The sequence below is a fragment of the Glycine soja genome, chromosome 11 (assembly GCF_004193775.1).
Source record: "Glycine soja cultivar W05 chromosome 11, ASM419377v2, whole genome shotgun sequence".
In the NCBI taxonomy this organism is placed as follows: domain Eukaryota; kingdom Viridiplantae; phylum Streptophyta; class Magnoliopsida; order Fabales; family Fabaceae; genus Glycine; species Glycine soja.
In genome coordinates, this window is record NC_041012.1 from 35,905,240 (window position 1) to 35,927,216 (window position 21,977).

General features: G+C 30.6%; 3 protein-coding genes across 3 annotated transcripts; 2 read left to right on the forward strand and 1 right to left on the reverse strand.

The window, feature by feature from the left end:
- Positions 1-1,944: 1,944 nt before the first annotated feature.
- LOC114374877 (uncharacterized protein YwkD-like) lies at positions 1,945-3,543 on the forward strand. Its single transcript, XM_028332593.1, has 3 exons — positions 1,945-2,405; positions 2,589-2,694; positions 3,000-3,543. The coding sequence occupies exons 1-3, from the start codon at positions 2,263-2,265 to the stop codon at positions 3,252-3,254; spliced, it is 504 nt and encodes a 167-aa protein (XP_028188394.1). The 5' UTR covers positions 1,945-2,262; the 3' UTR covers positions 3,255-3,543.
- Positions 3,544-7,811: 4,268 nt separating this feature from the next.
- On the forward strand, positions 7,812-10,011 carry LOC114374840. Its single transcript, XM_028332545.1, has 2 exons — positions 7,812-8,617; positions 9,700-10,011. The coding sequence occupies exons 1-2, from the start codon at positions 8,039-8,041 to the stop codon at positions 9,853-9,855; spliced, it is 735 nt and encodes a 244-aa protein (XP_028188346.1). The 5' UTR covers positions 7,812-8,038; the 3' UTR covers positions 9,856-10,011.
- Positions 10,012-14,965: 4,954 nt separating this feature from the next.
- Positions 14,966-15,571, reverse strand: LOC114375218 (uncharacterized protein At1g15400-like). The gene has a single exon (XM_028332988.1). The coding sequence runs from the start codon at positions 15,496-15,498 to the stop codon at positions 15,223-15,225; it is 276 nt and encodes a 91-aa protein (XP_028188789.1). The 5' UTR covers positions 15,499-15,571; the 3' UTR covers positions 14,966-15,222.
- Positions 15,572-21,977: the final 6,406 nt, after the last annotated feature.

The following is a 21,977-nucleotide window of genomic DNA, read 5'->3' on the forward strand; positions in this document are numbered from 1 at the left end:
AACACTAGGTGAATGCGTGACGGGTGGGAGTTACAATTGATAAGCGACTGGACCAATCTTTTGCACTATTTGAAATGGACCATAGAAGCGCTTGCTTAATTTAGAAGTTGTTGTCCCTGTAATAGACGTTTTTCGGCGGGGTTGAAGTTTAACAAATACCCAATCACCTTCCCGAAAATTGACATCACATCGATTGTTATCAGCAAAATGCTTCATAGTTTGTTGAGCTTTGATAAGCTTCTTCTTCAAATTAGCGAATACAACTTCTCGGTCAACAAGAAAGTCATCCATGGCATCAATGTGGGATGTTTCTGCTATATAATCAGGAATATTGGGAGGTTTCTTCCCAAAGGTGATCTTGTAAGGTGACAACCTTGTTCTTGAATGAATGAATGTATTATATGACCATTCTGCCCACATTAGGAACTTTCCCCATGTCAAAGGTTGAGGATGAACAAAAGTTTGCAAATATTGTTCTATTATGCGATTCAAAGGTCGAGCATAAATCACTTTTAAAATAACTAAGTTTACGAGAATTAATTCAAAGAAACTTTCGATTTTAATCAAAATTTATATATTTTTTAGCTTCTGGTCATTTAAAAAAAAACTATAACAAATACATTAATTAATCTAACTTGTAGGGGATTATATGATATACTATGGCAAACAAATAAAGTGAGTAAAAGATGATAAGGTTAGGTGTGACATATTTTTTATTTTTTATTTTTAAGAAAGGTGTGGACATCTTTTAATGATAAAAAAGGTGTGAGGCATTTTCTTTTCTTTCTTATTTTGAATAAAAAAATAAAATTTGTATTTTGAACATAATTTTATTATTGTGCTTATAATTATCAAGAGTCGTATATTGAAAAATTGAAAGAGATTATATTTATTTAATTACGGATAAAAATTCATAAGCTTGAAAAATTTAATATCATCTATGAATTAAAATTTCAGTAACTGTTGCCAGTATTAAAAGGACTACTAAATAAATAAAATTAGAATTTATTATAATGTGTATTAAAAATCATTACGTAAGTAAATTGAATAAATTAATTAGATTAATTGATAGTTAGCTTAAATAAATTAGGTTTGCTCATCAAAAAATAATTTTGGTTTGGATAGTATTTTCTTTTTTTTAATTATTATTATTATTTTCTTCATTGGACTGAAACATTTTCCTGAAGTCCAATTAGTTGCGTAGTTGACTAGGTTTTAATTATGCAGCAGGCTGGGCTACTACCCCTCTTCGGCCCATTGATGCAATCAGATTTTATCTTTTTCTTTTTTCGTTTAGTCTACTAGGCTACAGATGCTATGACCCAATAATTATATTGCATTCCTTTCTCTCTTGCACTGGGTCAACTGGGTTTCTTTTTCCAGCCAAAAACTCATTGCACTTAAGCATGGTGCTACTGTGTGATACCTGTGTGGCTACCTTTCATTTTTTTATATATAGTTGATATTACTTTAATACTGATATGAATTAATAAATAGATGTAAATTATATTTTGTAATCATTAAAAATTCATTTCTATTAGATTTTTTATGGAAATTTCTATTAGATAATAACACTAAAAAAAGGCAGCATCAATCAAACGGAAGATCACTTAAATTTGTAGGTGTTTTACTAAAATGATTCGTAAATTGATGATAACTTTCTTTAGTTCCTTTATTTTTCTTCATGTAATAGTTTATTTTAATTAAAAAAATAGAAAGTTAAACCTTCATTACGAGGATGCTAGTTCAAAGAAAATTCATAGTTGGTAGCTTTCTCTGCATGTGGTATTAACAGCTATCGTTTCTTAATGCTTATCCATAATTTCGATCCCTCAGCACTGACATGTTTTTGTCCACTCCAAAAAGTAATAGACCAAGACAAACACAAAACTTGCGTGTCGGAAAACAAGATAAGTGTTACTTGCTGTCGAGACCTGATTCATCAACACGAAATCTACGTGTAACAAAATCCTTCTTTGAATCCAAAGAGAATCCAAATCCAAAGTTGAAACATGAAACTTGTAACACATGCAGAAGAAAATAGTTGCATATTTTTACCAAGTCCCTATAAATAGAAGCACGCATAGCTAGCCATAGGACAACATCACTTTCTCTATCCCCATCCAGAATATTCTTTCATTTCTTTGATTCGCTTAACACTTTTTGCACCGCCATACAACCTTTCAGCACCTGCTTCTCGTTTTGTTTTGTTCTTCATTGTTCTGTCATTGTCATTGACAGAAGCTAAAAGGCAAAGACGGAATGGCCAATCCCCTGCAACTCAAGTCATTGAATCATATCTCAATTGTGTGTGCATCAGTGGAGAAATCCGTTGATTTTTACGTGAACGTTCTTGGGTTTTCTCCTATTAAGAGACCTAGTTCTTTAGACTTCAATGGTGCATGGTATGTTTAACCATTTGTATATATCATTGCAAAAACTTCATAGACATGTTTCTTCAGTTGAAAAACCAATCTGACCAATTTTTTAGTTAATTCAACATGCTATGTAAAAGCAGAAAGATCCCGTTATTGTTATGTATAGAAATTGAATACTAATTGGCTTTTGTTTGATAATGATCCTGGTAGGTTATTCAATTATGGCATTGGCATACACCTTCTCCAATCAGAAAACCCAGAAGGCATGCCCAAGACTGCTCCCATTAATCCCAAGGACAACCACATTTCTTTCCAAGTATTTTTCTCTCTTCCTATATATATGTATAAAGAGAAATGCTTGGAAGACTCACATACTCTTTTGAATATATTTTTTTATTGGTTTAAATTGATTAAAAATAACAAAAAAAATTAAATTGTGAGTCTGATGACATATCTAATGATTATTTTTTAAAATTTTATAGTTTTTAATGAATTTTAATCAATTTTTAGAGGGTGTATCAAATAGGGTGTTACTAACACTCCTCCTAAAGAGAATCATTTAAACTTAAACGCAAAGTCATATCTGTGTATACTTACGGAACAAATTGTGCATTGTTGTAGTGTGAAAGTATAGCAGCGGTGGAGAAAAGACTGCAGCAAATGAAAATAGAGTACGTGAAAAACAGAGTAGAGGAAAGTGGAACCTACGTTGATCAGCTATTCTTCCACGACCCAGATGGCATGATGATTGAAATCTGCAACTGTGACAACATCCCTGTGGTGCCTTTAACAGAGGACAAAGTATGGTCATGCTCACGCTTCAATTGCAATATTCAAAATCACCAGCAGCAGATTCAACAAATGATACCAATGTAGTAAACAAGTTGCAATGACATGCCTGCCTTCAATCCCCGTTAATTCTTGTATATAACGATCACATGTAAACCATGTTGTGTGTTAGCAATAGTAATAAATTTTTCTGAAGAAAGTATAATTAGTAAAACTTTTTCTTTTCATCGTTTTTCTCTTTTGTTGAGTTGGGACTTGGGGTGAATGGGTGACGGTGATCCATTCCTATAGTTCTAGCATGTATTCTAGACTGCATATGAATTGATAACCCATTTGGATTGGCTTCCCCTTCATGTGCAAGGGAGGTTGATTTAACCTTTTATAGTTTCTTAGCCAATGTTTAATGAGAGAATTAAAACAATAATTTTGGGAAAATTTGACAGAGATCAATGCTACAGCACACGATGTCTAGATTTTTAAGGAATTAATGGTAGATGAAGAAATGTGTTGAATTTCTTGAAATACCAACAGTGGTATGGTTATTGAACAGCTAAGAATTTCGTGGCAGACACACAACACGTCTAATGAAGATCAAAATAAAATTCAGTCGTGAGGGTCTATGGGAGAATGCTACACAGTGTAAACGTGAAGCAAGCAACTAACAAGCGCTGTGTTTCAAAATAAAGCAAATGGGGTACCATGGATGGAGAAACAATTGATTCAATGGACAGATAAAATGAAAGATCCTTTAAAAATAGGTTTGGTTATGCTACTCATGTACAAGTAAGTTCACTAAAGAGTGAAAGGATGTAGGGGTGAAAATGATAACATATCGGAATATAAAATAGAAAAATGTTAGACATTCTTTAACACAATCTTATGAATGCACTCTCTCTCTGATTATTTGAAATTTTTTTGAAAATTATAAAAGTTTATGATTCTCACAACTTATTTGATCATCTCTCATGATTTGGTACTTTTCAATAAAATTAAATTAATGATAAAAGTGTGCTAGGAGAAAAGTGTCTTGCTAGCATTCCTCACTGAAATAATAAAACTAAAGAACGAAATAAAAGTTTGAACGGTTACCTGTCCATGAGCAAGTAAAGAAAAACAAGTCTCTTCGAAAATGTTCTGAAGTGAATATTATGGTCGTTAAAACATCCCTTTGTGATGGAATTTGCTACATGAAAAAGGAGATGGGGAAATTATAAAGTATTATGATTCCATATTTGAAAATATGAAAATCGCAGTTGCAGACTGAAGATGGTGAAAGTGAAGAAGAAGGGGCTCCCTTCGGTCCAAAACAACATGAAGTTCATGCAGGGTGTTTTGGGCTGCAAGGGAACTCCTATTTCTGCAGCTTTCACAGTTCAAAGAGTATAAATGGACGAGAGTGCAGGTAAGAAGGAAAATGGGCTCCTTTATATTGACTTTGTTTAACTTTGATTCAATTAATGGTCAAAATAATTTAGTTCAATTAAATTTCTTGCATCTAGAAAACAAAAATTAGGTACTCATTTATAACTGAACCTAGCGCGTTACTAAGCATAAAGTACCTTCTTTTTGACAATTCGAGTTTTGCTAGTCCCTTAAGGTATAGTACCTAAGGCCAGGATAGGCATAGCTGTAAAATGATGGTTCATGACTTGTTCGAGCCTCTTTCCTTACTACCAAAATAAAAGATCATGATTCAAAAGTAAACTAATCAATTTTCGTTATTGATAAAAAAAATTCAATTGATAGTAATAGATGCATGTACATAATAAATTGTGCATGCAATTAAATATCAATAGTTATTTTTCTAATCAATAATTTAATTTGTATACTTTACTTTTACTTATTTTAGTCTGTCAAAAAAAACTTTTACTTATTTCAGGAATCTATTCTAAAATTAAAATATAGATGTTGGATGAGGTTTTAACTTTTAATATTAATAACTTGAGTGAAATTGAGTTCAATTTTGTTATGCAAGATTTAGAATTTGAATATTATGAATAAATAAAAAAATGTGATTGAAAAAATATCTTATTAAATGTAATTAGTCAAATTCTTTAATGAACATTAGTTATTAATAAAATTGGTGAATGTAAATACTCTATATTAATGTTACAGTGACAACAATATTTAAAGATATAATACTTAAATAAAAGTCAACAAATATTATCTAACAAAAGTTAACATTCTCATAAGCAATATAAACTAGAGCACTTAAAATTTTCATTTCTCTATAACCATCAAAGAGGAATAAATCCACTCCATTTCTTTCATTTTTTATAAGCTTTTAGAAAAATAAATGTAATGGAGATAATATACAATTTATAGAGAGTGATTTTTTTTTTTCAAAAGCCTAGTAATAAAAGAAATGAAGAAAAAAGGAAATAGAGAGGATATATACTCCTATATTTGACTTTGAAAGTTACAAGTAAGTGGTTATGCACTTATGCTAGGTCAATTATTGAGTAACTTTTGAAATTGTGAGACATGGCTCTGGTAGTCTCTGAAATTATAAAAATAAAATTAAAATTTATCAGTCAAATTAGTCTTTATCACTAATTCTATTTTTTACTGCATCATTAATTCTGTTATGGGCTATAATAATAATAATTTGAAAATTTTAAAGACTAATAATAATAATAATAAATAAATAAATAAGATGAACATATTAGAGATTAAAATGACGTAATTTAAATTTAAGAATTTTTTTAATATTTTTTAATTTCCAGAACTATATCAACACTCACTACTAGAAAAGTGGCATTTAGCGACTGAAATCACTGACCGAAATAATTTCGTCGCGATTAGCAACCAAGATGCTTCTATCACAACTTACCATCGAAGTTGCGACCGAAATTATTTATCGTGACTAACTTACATCAACAACTGATTTAGCAACCAAAATGAAGTGTTGCAGAAAATTTTGGTAATAATTTCGGTTGCGAAATATCTATAAATCAAAACTAATTTAGCAACTGAACTAGCGATCGAAGTAAACTTGGAGATAGCAACCGAATTTAATTTGATCGCTAGTATATGATGGTAGCGACCAAATATATTTCCGGTCGCTATATAACAATTTTGAGGTCTGCAACTGAATTTATTATTTTCTACAATATTTATGAAACTAAATTTTTAATTTATTTTAACTCATAATACATATAAAATATACTTAAATACATTTTATAGTTCAAAGGTATTGAAATTAATATAGTAGTAATATTTTTAAATTAGCAAACAAATATATATATATATATATATAATATTTTGTAAATCATAATAAATATATAATATTTTTTATTATACTATGATAATTTGTAATAAAATTAAAAATTTAACATTTACATTTTTTGATTAATATAAAAAATCATGCTTATCATTAGTCTTTTAATTTATGCTTTGTTCAAAATAATTATTTATTTTATATACTTATTTGAATATTATAATAAATCAATACCCTTTATATCATGAAAATAAGTAATGATCAAATTTTGTAAAATTAAGTATTTTAAAATCCGAGTTCTCTTATATTTCAAAATTCATTATCTGAGTCACTCATTCTAATCATTGATGGTTAAATTTTAAATATTTAGACTAAAGAGTTGACCAATATTTTCTTAAAAAAATAAGAACTTATAAAATGTTATATATTCAAAATTCACTATACGAGTTGTTAATTTTAACAATTAACCGCTAAATCTTAAACATTAACTAGACTAAAAAATTGATTAATATTTTTTAAAAAAATAAAAGCTTTAAAAATACTTATGAAAAAACTAGAACCATGTTCCTTAGAATGAAAAAGACATGACTACGTTAGCAAAGCCATGTATATTTTATAGAAAGAGTAGGGATATTAGGTTGTTGCTCCAACAATAATGATCCTATTATTTTAGAAGGATACGCAAGTTGACCACTATTTATGTTGGGCCATAGTTGTAAGCTGTAACTAACGGTTTTTTTTTTCATTTTGTTTTTTATCTTAATATTTTATAGAGGAATTGCTGATTAGATTGTTAAAACAACTTGTAAATCATGATATCTGTTACAACACTGTTCACATATTTGTTTTTTTGGGGCAGTTTAGTTGCATCTGTACAGTTATAATTTAATTGATAGGATTGTGTGAATCAACTTCAGCCAGCCCAGACGAAAAGGAAAGGCCAAAAATGACAACATATACATATGCTGTGCTAGTGTATATACACAAAAAACCGTACCACAAATTACCAAGCTATCACTCTCTTTCTCATAAATGTTCAACCACAAGTGACCTGGTCGTTATTGCTTGTTGATTTAACCCTCAAACGATCTCAATCCAATAACTTTCAAGCATTTGGTGCATGTTGATAAAGAGGGAGGGATGAGTTGAGGCTACAAAGTAGCAGATACGAGATAGTGATCCTTTTATGAGGGGGTACCCAACAAATAGGTGATGAGAAGGGTAGGGGTCCATGGATGCTGGCTTGTCTAGAAGCAAGTCACTGGGATACAAATATGCCCCAGAGACTAATGATTAGTCCCCTCCCCCACAATGGCCATCATTATTTGATTTTAAAGCACGAGACACCGATATATATCAAATCTTAGGTAAAATTAATATTTATATTAATATAACATTACCATTTCTTATATATCCTTTACCGCAGGCAGAAACACATGGGTTTGCCTTTATAAACATGTCACCTTCTTCCGAATGAGCATTATTTTAATAATTGGTCTTCCAACTGCTCGTGATTCCAAATACATATATAGTTACATACTCTGCCAAACATTTATAAGTATACTAATCTCGATGCCTCGTTAGTGGCCAATTGGATCTAATCTAGAAATTACAATTATTATTCATTGAGTCTTGGAGGAGTGCCTCAGAAATGGCTAACCAAGACAAGCAACACAAGAGAGCGTTCATGTACATTTACAAAGGTGGCACAGTAAACCAGAGAAAGAAAGAGTTGGAGCATGGTGTGGGACAGGACAAGAAATCCAAATCACGCAGTTGGTTGCACAGGATTTCAAGAACTCGAATTTTTAATGATGGCCACAGAGACTTGGACATTGGAGCAAGAGGAGAAGGAGAATTTGTTGAAGCAAGGAAATCAATGTCTTGCTTGGAGTTAGGATCACCAGCAGGAGGGTATGTTGAGGGAAGAAAATCGGTGTCTTTCATAGAGGCAGCAGCATCACCAGCCGCGATTGGAAGCATAGTTGAGGAGAGAAGAAAGTCAGTGTCCCACATCGAGAAGAACTTTGCAGTAGCGGGAATGGTTGAAGCACGAAAGTCGGTGTCCCACATCGAAACGTTGTCCTCTGTGATTGCGTATCTTCAAGTTAAGGTTTTGGTCTCGGACATGCCAAGCTTCATGCAAGTGCATGCCTTTCGTTGTGCGAGAAGGACTTATGATAGCTTGGAGAAGTTTAGCGCAAAACACATCGCTCATAACATAAAGAAGGTATGCTTTAATTTCATCCCTCCATTGATGACCATTGAATTTACAAGTTAGTAAATTTGATTTCACCAACATTCCCTAAGTTATGGTCATGTAGGGGCATAGGGATGGGTAAAGTTAAAGACTAATCTTTTCATGTATTGGAATTTATTTAAGAATATGATGTTATTTTACATACACATATCCAATAATCAAAAACTTTGACTATATGTTTAAGGAGTTAAGTAGTTATCTATCAATTATAACTATCTATACATAGGTCAATTAGTGTAAGATTATTTTAACTCAATTAATGTTTTTGAGCTCAAATCTTGAGTATGTAATTATAATAAATAGTTAAAAGCATAACTTTATAACGCATAATGATTTTATCCCACTCAAAATGGATCGTGTCCTGTAAAAAATAACTGTTTTATGAAGAAAAAAAATCATACCTAACTATATTGATTGTAGTATTGTTAGTTGAATAAACTTTGAGAACAATCCAGAAAAGTGATTGAGATTATTTTCTTGGTGTTCTTTTTGGAACTATGCTTCTTGAATGATTGAGATTTGTTCAAATTCAATGAACCCCACAAAAGAATTAATGGTGAAAGCAGACTAGACGAACCGTGTGTTGACATTTTCTAACTCTCTTCCAGCCTTCCTTTCTTTGTTTATTGGACAGAAATAGAATATTTGAAACTAGTCCATTACAATGGAAATCACTGGCTTAGCAAAAACCTGTTACTGGATCTTTCGATCTTGACCGTCCACAAAATAACAAGATTAAGTTGAGTCTTTTGTCAAGATCAAATCTTAATTAAAAAATTCTCCAACAGCCCATGTGTCAAACCCTCGTACCCCTGATATTATACCTAATCATGGATTATTTTGGTCTCAGAAAAAAGGTGCATTTCAATTAATAATGTTATTTATCTTCTACAGAGCCTAACCCATGTGCACAACAGAAACGGGGTTGGTTTATTTATTTATATTTGGTCAGCTAGATCTATAAAATATAATGCTTCTTTCTCCTACTTTTTTTAACAGTTGATAAAATTATTTATTTATCTACAATGTATTCCTGGTATGTTCACGTGCAGGAATTTGACAAAGCGTATGGTCCGGTCTGGCATTGCATTGTAGGCTCAAATTTTGGTTCATTCGTGACACACTCAACGGGGTGTTTTCTTTATTTTTCTATGGAAAATTTATATATACTACTGTTCAAGACCAAAGTTAAGAAGGCGTTGGATTAAGGTGCATGTAATTATACATATAAGATTTAGCAACGACTTTTTATGCTGGCAAAATTTGTATTCATCATTTCGATCAGATGTCTTGTCTGTACATGAAAATTAAAATGTAATCAAGTTTCATTCATACAAATATTCATGTCCTCTTTTGGTTTTGCATTTTCTTTTTTAGAAATGTGACGAATTAGTGACAGCCTAAATTTTGTAATCTTATACAACTGGATTTCATTTTCTCATTGACTGGGAAATGTGAACCCAGCTCATTCGGTATTTTTAAATGAAGTCCTTGTAATAAGAGACATAAGCGAAGTTCAAACGATTCTTGTTTCTTTTTTAACAATGTTCATAGTTCATACATTATATATTCTTCTAAATACGATACCAAATAGTAAGGGTGAAAAAAAAAATTAACCTTTTGGGGATGAAAACCAAAGAATTTTTTTTATAAAGAATAAAATCAAAACTAGATCATTTTAAAGGGACTAAAATCCTATTTAATCATTTTTTTTATTATTCTATGTGGCTAAATCTATCCCTAACACTATGGCAAATCTTATGTTTTGACCAACCTGTGTTTTTACCAAATTTTGATGAAATTAGACTTCTCTATTCAATTAAGTTTACTATTACTTTAAATAATACATTAGGAAATAGTCACTCTCTACACAATTTTAATTAATTGATATGATGTATTTAAATTAAATTATTATATTGTTATTTTTAGGGTAAAAACATCTTCAGTTATTGCTATTGTTTCCTTGTAGATAAATTATTCATTATTACTCCTTTCGTTTTTAAGTGCCAGATTTTTTTAAGAAAATATTCCTATTTAACTACCAGTTTCAAAGTTAAGGAGAACTGGAGAGCATTATCTTTTTTATAAATAATTTGAAAGTTTAAAGATAAAACTTTAGTGGATACTTACTTGACAAAAGTTTCTACCCTTTCATCTACAAAAAAAATTATGTATTTCTAACGATCTTTTTTTAATGATAATACATTTTGTGAACCAATAGTAAACTTGTGCTGCCTACAGCCACAGGTATTAAACACGTTCTGCAGAGAGAGAAAGGGATTAGGATAGAATTAGTACTACTTTATAAGAACATGCAATGGGAAAAGTGAAATATAAGTCCAAAATAAATATATATATATATATATATATATATATATATATATATATATATATATATTTTATGCATTAAAGTGTAAAATTGTTTTATGTTCTCATTCAATTATAAATTATCGTTTAAATTATTTTAAGATAATTATTTTAAAAACTAATAAATTTATCATATATGAAATCATGTAATTAAATGAATGTGTAAAATATTTTATAGTTTCAAAACATAGCCCTTTTTTCTCAATTAAAAAAGAATTATTTACAATTTCACTAAAAATCAAAACGATGCAGTGAGAATAATAGATTTCCTTGGTTAGAGAGTAAAAAATCTTAAACGACAATTATAATGAAATATAGAGAGTATTTACTATTTAGTATACTCAATGAGTGTAACTTAGTTAGTAACACACCTTGAATTTGTGGTGGAAGACCTATGGATTCAATCTCCACAAAATATACTTTTAGAGATGAGCAATGAATTTTGAATGTGATTGCTCATATCAATAATTAGTTTCATAATCAACTCAAATGATCAAAGCATGTGGGGATGGGGATACCTCAGGATCCCATCAGGGTGCCAAAAATCATAGTTTATGTGTGAATAAACCTCAAACAAAAAATTATTCTCATAGTCGAACTAAAAGGTTGAGACTTCTAAGGATATCTCAGGATTCTACCAGGAGTCAAAGGCTTTAATCACAATGATTACCAAAAAAGAGAAAGTATTTAGTACTTTTTAAAAATAATTGAAATTATTATTTATTTCCATACATTTTTGTTATATTATTTGTTTCAAATTTACATTACTTAACAAAGTTGTTCTTTTTAGTATAATGTTTAAAGTGTGCTCATGTTCGACAAATGGGTTTAAGCCCACAAGCTACCCACTAAATCCACAACTCACACGATATATGGGCCCTACTTTTTAAATATTGTTTTAATTGTGGGTCTTATGAGCACAACCCATTTGACCGGTGGGTTAAATGGGCTACTTCGTGGGTCCGTGTGAGCTTTTTAGAACATATTTAAAAAAATTTGTGTATTTAAAATTTGCATTTGACACCTAACCGTTGATACTTGACATTTTGTTTTATCTGTGAGAATCAAAAATATTGTTAGGGAGTTTACAACAATTGAGACATCTTTATTCAACCAAGTGAGATATACTTCTTTGACCTTGATATTTGACATTTAAGTATTTTTTATACGGTTCAATGGTTTGGTGAATGCCAATATAATATTTTGATTTAGTATAAAATTATAGATTAAGTAATTATGACGTAGGAAAATTAATGTTGTTTAGGTGATTTAAGATGCATATTTTGAGCAAATATTTTTTTATATCAGACAATTCACAGTTAGTTTTTAAAATGAGTGAAATTTTACATTTAAATTTTTTTATTTTATCTTTCTTGTTAAATGCGGATTGACCTGGAAATTCGCAGGCTATGCGAGGTGGGGGTAGACTCGCTAAAAATGAGCCCGTTTGGAATGCAAGCTTAATCGGTTGAGGACTTTGCGAAGAGACTTATCTGCATGCTGTAACTCTATGTATATATATGGATGCATGTGTTTTATTTTTTTTAAGAATTTCATTTTTATAATTTTTAAATTTGATTTAAATTAAGAAAATATTCATAATGCACATGTACTTGTCAGTTTGATGAGAAATCACCTTTTAATAAATTAATATTATAATCAAAATTTTGAAACACTGATATGATGAAATTTTAAATAAAATAATCTCTCTAATTCGACCATAAAAAATTTATAGTATAAACACACATCAATGTCTAAGAATGTAAAAAATCACTTCAGTTTCGAAAATCATAAAAGTAGTCATATACATTAATTTTTTTAGTGACTAATATCATCTTTTGATAGTTTTTACATTATTGGAAACTAATGTATTTCACTTGTAATATTGTAATCCCATGTCTCATTGCTTATGAGAGATTCTACGTCCTTCCTGAATGATTTTGATGTTTTTAATTCTTTTAACCAATTAAATTATATGTTATATTCTCATTAATTATTTTTTTAAAATTAGTTATTGATTATTATTTAAAAAAAATTAAAATTGTATTTTTTAAATTAAAAATATGATCAAAGATAACTTTTGAAGTTTGAATTCTAAAATCTTTTTAATTACTTTTAACATTCTTTTTAAAAATCTTTTGGGATTTAGGGTTTAAATTTTTTTTGTATTGTTTCTTAAGCACATGTTTTATAAAAAGTATTGAAAATTACTAACAAGATTTTAGAGTTTAGACTTTTAAAGTTATTATTAATCATATTTTTATAAATTTTTAAAAAAATAATAATCAAGGACTAATTAAAAAAACCAAAAAATAATTAATAAGAAAATAACAATTAACAATGTCAAAATCCTCCAAATTATTAAAAACGTACATGGTAGAAACTCTCATTGCTGAAAAAAAAATTTCTTTGAACTAAGTAAATACATTAAAACAAAAACAAACTAATATAGTATGAACAGTCTGTTTCATTGAAGAGTTGCAAAAATTTCTCTTACCTCGAGCATAGTAATAATTTCCATTACTTAATAATTGATTGTTTTAATCTAAACCTGTCTATTTTCATTTAAGATCAATATAAATGTCATTCTCTATCTATTATATAAGAGGACTAGTGGCATTCTATTAATGCCGGTCCACTACTGTATGTCACTGCGACCAGATGGTTGGCCACAACTTGTAGATGTTACCGCCACTTATCATGGTATAGACAAATACCGAAATTCTTTTTCCTATTATTTTAATTAGTTTTTTTTTTATAATTTTTAATTTTTACGTAAGCTCAAAAGTAACTAAACAATATACGAAACATTTCCTGATGTACGTATAATTTTTTTTAAAAATAAATATACCCTTTACAAAAAATATATAAATTTCTTATCATTGGTTTAAAATAGTATTCTTTTAACCCATATATTTGGGACAATGCTCAATTCAATTATTTTTAGTGTGTAAAATTTTCTTGAAAAAATAATAATCATATATTAAAAATGAAATTAATCTTTGACCTTTGACTCAGTAAAATAGTAGACGCCCATCACACCCATGATCCCTTTCCAAAAAGAAAATAAAAGTTTCAATACTTTTGTAATTTATTATATATGTTGTCTCAATATAACCTACTAGCTTTGGCTTAATGGTGGGAGACTGATTAAATGCACGGAGACTTAGTTTTGATCTCCGTGCCACCATTTACAAAAAAGAATAAAAAATGTTATCTCAATATTTGTTATTTTTTTATATTTAACTGTTATGACTTTTCTATTTTAAAAATGACCTTTTTACTTTACGTGTACTCAATTTTAAATCATTACATGTGTGTAACTGTGTATACGTATTTGTAGAAGTCTTAAAAACTTGATTTAGAGGACACGTACCGTCCTTTTCATTGTTCATGTCATGTGGATTTTAGTTGTTATCGACACGCTTGTGAATTGTCAAATGTACGTTTTGTTATTTGGTTATATTCTTTTAGAAGCTAAAACCAATTCAATTAGCTTACTTTAAGACAAAGCAATAAACAATTATCTTGAAACGTTATAGTTTTCATCTTGTTTGACTTCAGCAGCAGCAAAAGCCAAACACCTAATCGCAAACACTGTACCCAAAAAAACCGCAAGCAAAATGATAACTATGTATTGTTCAAGATACTCACGTAATAGTGTCATGTTTATTGGTACAAAAAATACATGTTTACCCGCTTATATATTGGTATAAGTACAGAATTACATGTTTACATGTTTACTCAATATTGTAATTAAGCCATTTCGAATATTTCTCCTTCAATCCTATGCCCAAAAGGACCAGTCCATAGGTTTTATATAGAAGAACAGGCATATTGTTATTTCGTAGTCCTGAATTGTGTCTCAATATATACAATTAATATTCTGGATTAAAAAATCCTTAATTGACCATAGATAAGCAGTTTTGCAAGAAGAAGCAGCAAAAGGTATACTGAAATTTAGAAAAGATTATCATCACATGCCATAGAAAGTACGTTTTTAAAATTAACCATTGGGATTATGTTGTAGTGTAGAATCTCCAACCCTGTTTAGGTGTAATTCGAGTATGCTTAATTATTACATACCGAGATACATATCACATGTCTAAGGAATTTACAAATAATCCAAAACCACAAAATTAAAACAGAGACAAACAAGAAGCGGCACTAATTTACAAGTTGGAGAAAATAAGAAAGAAATATGATCATCACCTAGTACGTCTTTTAGATTTGGTGGGTTTGGCAGAAACTGGTTTCCGAAAGAGAGCACAGAAGCCACAAGTTGCTAGCTTGGGAGAAGGAGGGTCCATGGCTTGTGGTGCAACGTTGACCGTCCGATAAGGTCGCTGCAACGTGGCTCTTGATCCATCACCACTCTCTTGTTTGTTTTCATTCTCAATCCCAGCGATGAATTTGTCATCCCACACCAATCCCGAAGACCCTTGTCTTCTGAATGATGTTACTGACCTTTGCAACTCAGTCATCTCTCTCTCTCTCTCTTTGATATGGTTGAATTGAATCAATTTGAAGGGAGAGAGATTTTGAACCCCAACTCTTTATAAGTTATATGATGATGTTTGACCTTTGATATAATGACAAATACAATAATATATATAATAAATAAGAAAATCACTAGGGGAATCTAATTCGCTGGGTTTGGTAACGCTCATAGCTAGGTTAAAGTTTTAGGCAATCTTAACTTTAATCACATACCACTTTTTTGACTCAAAATACAGCAAGCAAGACTTCAATTTTGCAGTGTTATCCAATTATGTAACTACTATAATATTTATTGTGAAAATTACAAGAGAGCACAAAAAAAGTTACAGGAGTGTAATTTTCCATCTCCCAATAATAAATTTTCTCCTTTTAACTTTTTAAGTAATCCCCCAAGATCCTCGTTAACATATGCCAAGACATTATTACATGATGCGGCTTCTTGTGGACTCAGTCATTTTTTTATAAATATATAATTATGTGTTGTGTGGAAATTTCAATCATAATAATTTTTAAGGTAAGAAGAAATACACGTCATGTAATATGTTGGAATGGAATGAACAATTGACTTAATGAGGATCTCTTTACCTACTTTAGACAAAAATTTTGTTGGAAGAAATGAATGATTGATGGAAGAAATGCCTCCTAGATGAGAAGAAATGCTTCCAAAGTCAATCTTGATGGAAGTCTATCCTACATATTGGCTCCAACCAATGTTTCCTGTCACTCCTAGATGAGAATAAATGCCTTGCCTCAAATTCCTCTGCGTGTTAGAGTTGAAAAAAAATTCAGATTTATGGAAGTTGATGAGCTATCTAGAGTTCTTGCCATAAGTGTCTAGGATGCTTTTTTAATTATACTTATTGTCTCTTGGATCATCAAAGTTGTAAAAATAAAAAACAATCATCAACAAATAAAAGGTGTGTGAGGGTTGGAGTATCTTTACACACCTTTATCCCAAAGATATCTCCTCTTCTCATTATTTTATAAAGATTGAATTTTTTTTAATATAAAAGATGAATAGATAAAGGAACATTGAATTCCTTTATCTAAGCTCTTTTTTTTTTAAAATTATTTATCCTATAGAATTATCATTGACCATCACAAAATATTGAAAAGTCTAAAGAGAGAATCTTATACCGTTAATCCATTTTCCTTCAAAATCCATTTTTCTCAAAAGACAAAAAAGATAGTTCCAATTTATTGTGAAACGCTTTACTAATATCAACTTTTAAAACAATCTCTCCAACCTTTCCTTTGTTTTTATACTAATTTTTGGACCCGTGCAATGCACGTGTTATTTTAATATTATATAATAATTATTATGAATATAAATATTTCATAGAAAGAAATAGTGTTATGATAACTTATAGGATAAACCAAGTTGGACAACAAACCAAATTTACTAAATTAAAGAAACAAACCCAATTTGTCCAAAAACTATCTATTAGATGTACAACAAACCAAAAAATGTTATCCAAGTTTTGTGTGTATTTTCTATGTTCATGAAGACAAATGTCTGCAATACATGACACGTGTCTCTTGTCTTCATGAGGTCAACCAACTTTCAAAATCTGTTTTACAGGGATGCACATATTCTTAACTCGTGTATTTTCTTATATTAAAAAAATACAATAAAATATGTTCAAGAGATTAGAAATACAAATTTGACACAACCTCTTTGTTAAACTGGAAAAAAAAGTCTAAAAACGTAGAGGAGAGGAGCATCAAAAGAAATGTCTAATTATAGGTATGTATTATAATAATTAATGTGATTCTAAACAAATTCTTAATCCCCGTCAATTAAGTAAAAATTTTCCTACTTCCTTTTATCAAGAAATGAAAATCCTCATGTGTTATATTTCATATATAATTATATTAAATTATTACAACAATAATTAAAAAATATAAAACTATAATATAGTATATTTTCTTTCTAGAAATTTAAATTTTAAGACGACATAAAAATTTAGATAATAGAGAAGTTAATAATGTTTGTTTTAAATTGATTTAAATAAGAAATAAATAATTATTTTCCTAAATTTGTTTTTTACTCTAATTTTTCATAGAGAAATTAATGTAAAATTTTTTTTAAGGGATTTCCTAGACTATCAATGATAGGAAACAACAGGATCTTGAAACCTATGGTTCTCACAAACAATCAATAAACAACAATAGATAATGATGTGTACCTTTCTCCATAGGAAGACTTGTACCTTTCTCCATAGGAACTTCTCTCCGGTGCACTTTGATTTCCTTGAAAGAGGAGAGAAATAAGATTTCACTTCCTTTGGCCTTTCTTTTCTGCCTCTCTCCGTTAGTGATGACTATCAGTGAGAGAGAACACTTTTCTGGTCAGGAAGGGGACCTTATTTCACGTTAGTGGGTATTAAGCCCCTTTTATAACCACTACTCCCATCAAGTAGCAGTTAACCTAGAAACTTCTCCTATTAAGCTCAATTACAATTTAGCCCTTAATCGTTAATTATTTATTTATTAGTCCTTACATAAGTCACATATCTCTCACATGAGACATTAATTCTAACATTCTCCCACTTGGCTCATGTGACATTAATAAACATTATGGACTAAATAAATAAATAGATTAACTAACATAATGCGCATTAAAAATTGACTAAATTGTTCTATACATTGGGTACATCATAATTTCATGATTAAGAATAAGAACCAATTTGAGTCATGGCGGTTGTACATCAACTAATCGACATAGTCCCTTCCATGTACTACAAATTAGTCTTCTCCTTAATATGACCATTAGTTAGGAGTACATAATTGGTCCAACATAATGTCTTCATTCAAGACAAAACCTGTTAACATTACTCTAACACAAACATGCATGCAAACATAGAGAACAGGTAATCAGAAACATATTATAATTGAGCTCAGAGTGTCAGCAAAATTACATAAGGTAAATTACACTTAATGATCATCAATAACAATAATGCTCATACTTTCAACATGTTCTATAAATGTCTTGGGCGGTAATCCCTTTGTCAAAGGGTCAGCTATCATAAGTTTTGTGCTAATATGTTCTATTGACACTCTTTGTTTCTGAACTTCTTCCTTCACGACAAAGTACCTCAATTTCATATGCTTAGCACCCTTAGAGTACTTGTCGTTCTTACAAAAAATATTGCTGCGAAGTTATCACAATACATTTTCAGCGGCTTAGCAATATTGTCGACAATTCCAAGCCCTGAAATAAAGTTCCGCAGCCAATTAGCCTGAATTGTAGCCTCAAAACATACTACAAATTCAGCTCTCAGATGCAACAACAACTGATGCATACAAAATTACTTTCATTTGTTTTCGTTCCATATCATTTCTAGGACATTGTGTGAGACTAAATCTGTCTCATTTCTAAATTAGAATAGGCGATGTTAAACACCTTTCCATCTTGAATTTCTCTAGCACTTTATCGATATATGTACTTTCTGAGATAAGCCTAACAATCCTTATGATCTATTATGGAATATTTCAATCCCTATCACATAGCTTACCTCACCCATATCTTTCACTTCAAAGTTTCTAGAGATAAATTTCTTAGTCTCATGAAGAAGACCAAGATCGTTAGCTGCAAGCAAGATATCATCAATATACAAAATTAGAAAATAACCTTACTCCCACTGACCTTCAGATACATACACCGATAAACAATATTTTCCTTAAATCTAAAGGAAATAATGGTATCATTAAACCTCAAATACCATTGGCGGGAAGCTTGCTTTAAGACTGTATATTGATTTCTTTAGTATACACACCATGTGTTCATTTCCTTCAACTGAGAACCCCATTGGTTGGTCCATACAAACATTCTTCTCTAAATCTCCATTAAGAAAGGTTGTTTTCACATCCATCTGATGTAGCTCCAAGTCATAATGGGCTACTAATGCCATAATAATCCTGAAAGAATCCTTTCGTGAGATGGGTGAAAACGTCTCTTTATAATCAATGTCATCTTTCTTAGTAAATCCCTTAGCAACAAGTCTAGCCTTGTAACGTTGAAGGTTGCCATGAGAGTCACATTTAGTCTTGAAGACCCACTTACAACCAACTCTCTTACAACCCTTTGGTAATTCTACAAGGTCCCAAATTATGTTCCATGGAATCTATTTCTTCTTTCATGACATTTAACCACTTCTCAGAACTATCACAACTTACAACTTGTGAAAACAAAACTGGATCATTATCATTAATGCTTAAGTTTGTTTTTGTTTCATGTAGGTATACCACATAATCATTCGAAATAGCTGGTATCCTTTTCTCTTTGAGACCTTCTTAATGCTACTTCTTGTGGTTCCTCCATAATAGGTTCATTATACATCATGGGTTCATTATTGTGTTGCTCCTCTTCATTAATTTTGTAGCAATAACTGAAGGAGCAATCACGTTACTGTTAGAGGCATAAGCTAAAAGGACTTACACTCTAACTTCTTTAATTTCCATTTCTCGTGGATCTATACTCCCACTGATTTCATCATTTCCAATGAACCTTGCATTTCCAGTTTTGACAATTCTCATACTATGATTAGAACAATAAAACATATACCCTTTTAACTTTTTTTGGATAACCAATGAAATATCCACTGATTGTTCTTGCATCCAATTTTCTTTCTTGCGGATTATAAATCCTTATTTCTGCCTGGCAACCCCAAACATGCAGGTGCCTTATACTAGGTATCCTATTTGTACACAGTTCAAAAGATGTCTTTGGAACTGCCTTACTAGGAACCCTGTTCAACAAATACATGGAAGTTTTCAAGGCATACATCCACAAAGATACGGGTAAAGTCTAATTGATTAACATACTCCTAACCATATCCATTAAAGTTCTATTACGCCTTTCTGATACACCATTTTGTTGTGGTGTACCGGGAATTGTGTATTGCACACAAATGCACGTTTCTGAACAAGCTTAGCAAATGGACCTGGGTGTTGCCCAGTTTCATCATATCTTCTGTAATACTTATCACCTCTATCATATCTAATAATTTTCACATTTATGTCTAATTGCCCTTTTACTTCATTGTAGTAAATTTCTAAGGCATCCATTGCCTAAGAAATCTCGGGCAGTAAGTAGACATAACTGTAACGTGAATAATCATCAATAATGGTGATAAAGTATCATTCATTTCCGAAAGAACTAACATCAAAAGGTCCACAAATATCAGTATGCATAATTTCAAGAAGCTGAGTGCTTCTTGTAGCTCCTTTCTTTGTATGTTTTGTTTGTTTTCCTTTAATACAACCCACACAAATATTTAGATCCGCAAAATCTAGATAAGGAAGAATTTCATTTTTTATTAATCTTTCCATCCTTTCTCTAGAAATGTGACCTAAACGTTTATGCCACAAGAAAGCAGATCGTTCATTCACTAAACTATGTTTAGTGCCAACATTATGATGCAGAGTTAAAACAGTTTCAACATACAAACTGTTTATTTCCAATTTATATAAACCATCACAAGAATATCAGTACCAATGAGATGATTATGCTTAAATAAATTGAAACATTCATTACCAAATTAAAAGAGTATCCAGTAACATCAAGTTTAGATAATGAAACTAAATGACTAGATAAACTAGGTACATAAAGAGTTTCCAGTAAATCTAAATGATGTCCAGTGTCGAGTTTTACGCAATAAGTCTCGACTGCTTACACTAGAGTTTCACTCTATTCCCCATGAAAATGAACTTCTCATTTGGGCTTATGGTTTGGATTGTAAGGAATCTCTGCATAATGTTAGAAACATGAGTCATACATCCAGAATTAATCCATCATGTATCATGGAAAACTTTAGTTAAGTTTGATTCAAAACATACACGAGCATTAAGCTCACTTTTCTTTTCGAACCAAGACTTGCACTTTAGATAATCCTTATGGAAATGTTTGGATTTCCTACAAAATTAACAATTATTTCCCTTTGATACCTTCCTTTGGATTTGCAAAGAGTCGTTATTGTTCTTTAATGACCCTTTGCCTTTATCATGCTTCTTCATAAATTTCTTTTCAAGCTCCTTGATTTCCTTGGTGGCTTACATAATGAACTGAGTGACTTCCTTGATTCTTAAGCCTTATTTTTTTTTTCTGAACTAACATACTGTGCAATCCATGCACATTCCATTTATCTTTCATGGTATTATAGTTCATTTAGAACGGGCCAAACTCAGACGGTAATGAGTTTAGAACAAACTGAACAAGAAAGTTCTCATTCACAGCCATTATATTCCCAAGGTCTTAAGTCTTGCTGCAATGTTTGTCATCTCAATGACATGTTCATACATAGTACGTGAACCATCAAACTTCATGGTGGTCAATGTACTCATTAATGTCCCAGCAACAGACTTATCAGCTGTTTGAGAACACTCTCCCACTAATCACATAAACTTTTTAGCACTTTCGATTTTAGGGAGAGTTGTCTTAATACTGTTTGCAACAGTCATT